The sequence below is a fragment of the Crocuta crocuta genome, unplaced genomic scaffold (genome assembly GCF_008692635.1).
Source record: "Crocuta crocuta isolate KB4526 unplaced genomic scaffold, BGI_CrCroc_1.0 scaffold234, whole genome shotgun sequence".
Lineage (NCBI taxonomy): Eukaryota > Metazoa > Chordata > Mammalia > Carnivora > Hyaenidae > Crocuta > Crocuta crocuta.
Genome location: NW_027529647.1, coordinates 1,393,644 through 1,393,868, shown reverse-complemented (window position 1 = coordinate 1,393,868; position 225 = coordinate 1,393,644). Strand labels below are relative to the sequence as shown.

Genomic DNA, 225 nt, shown 5'->3' with positions numbered 1-225 from the left:
GGCTTCCCAAACTCCATGCCGGCCGGGAGCGCCGGGGCAGGGCCGGCCGGCTCAGGCCCCGGAGCGGCCCAGCGACAAACTTCCCCTCGGCCGGGCAGGCGGGGTCCCGGGAGGCGGCTGCGCCGGCTTGCGCCTCCGGGAGGGTCTCCCGGGCGCTCACCTGCGGGTGGGGTCCCCGTCCCCCCTCCAGCCCCCCCTCACCTGTGCTGTCATTCGCCGAGAAGC

General features: G+C 77.3%; 1 protein-coding gene across 1 annotated transcript in view; it reads right to left on the bottom strand.

Moving 5' to 3' along the window:
* Positions 1–225, bottom strand: part of CREBBP (CREB binding lysine acetyltransferase) — a 160,734-nt gene that overhangs the window by 115,006 nt on the left and 45,503 nt on the right. Inside the window, exon 3 of the mRNA XM_077762759.1 lies at positions 202–224. Coding sequence (XP_077618885.1) covers positions 202–224 — 23 coding nt within the window. The remainder of the gene's footprint in view (positions 1–201; position 225) is intronic.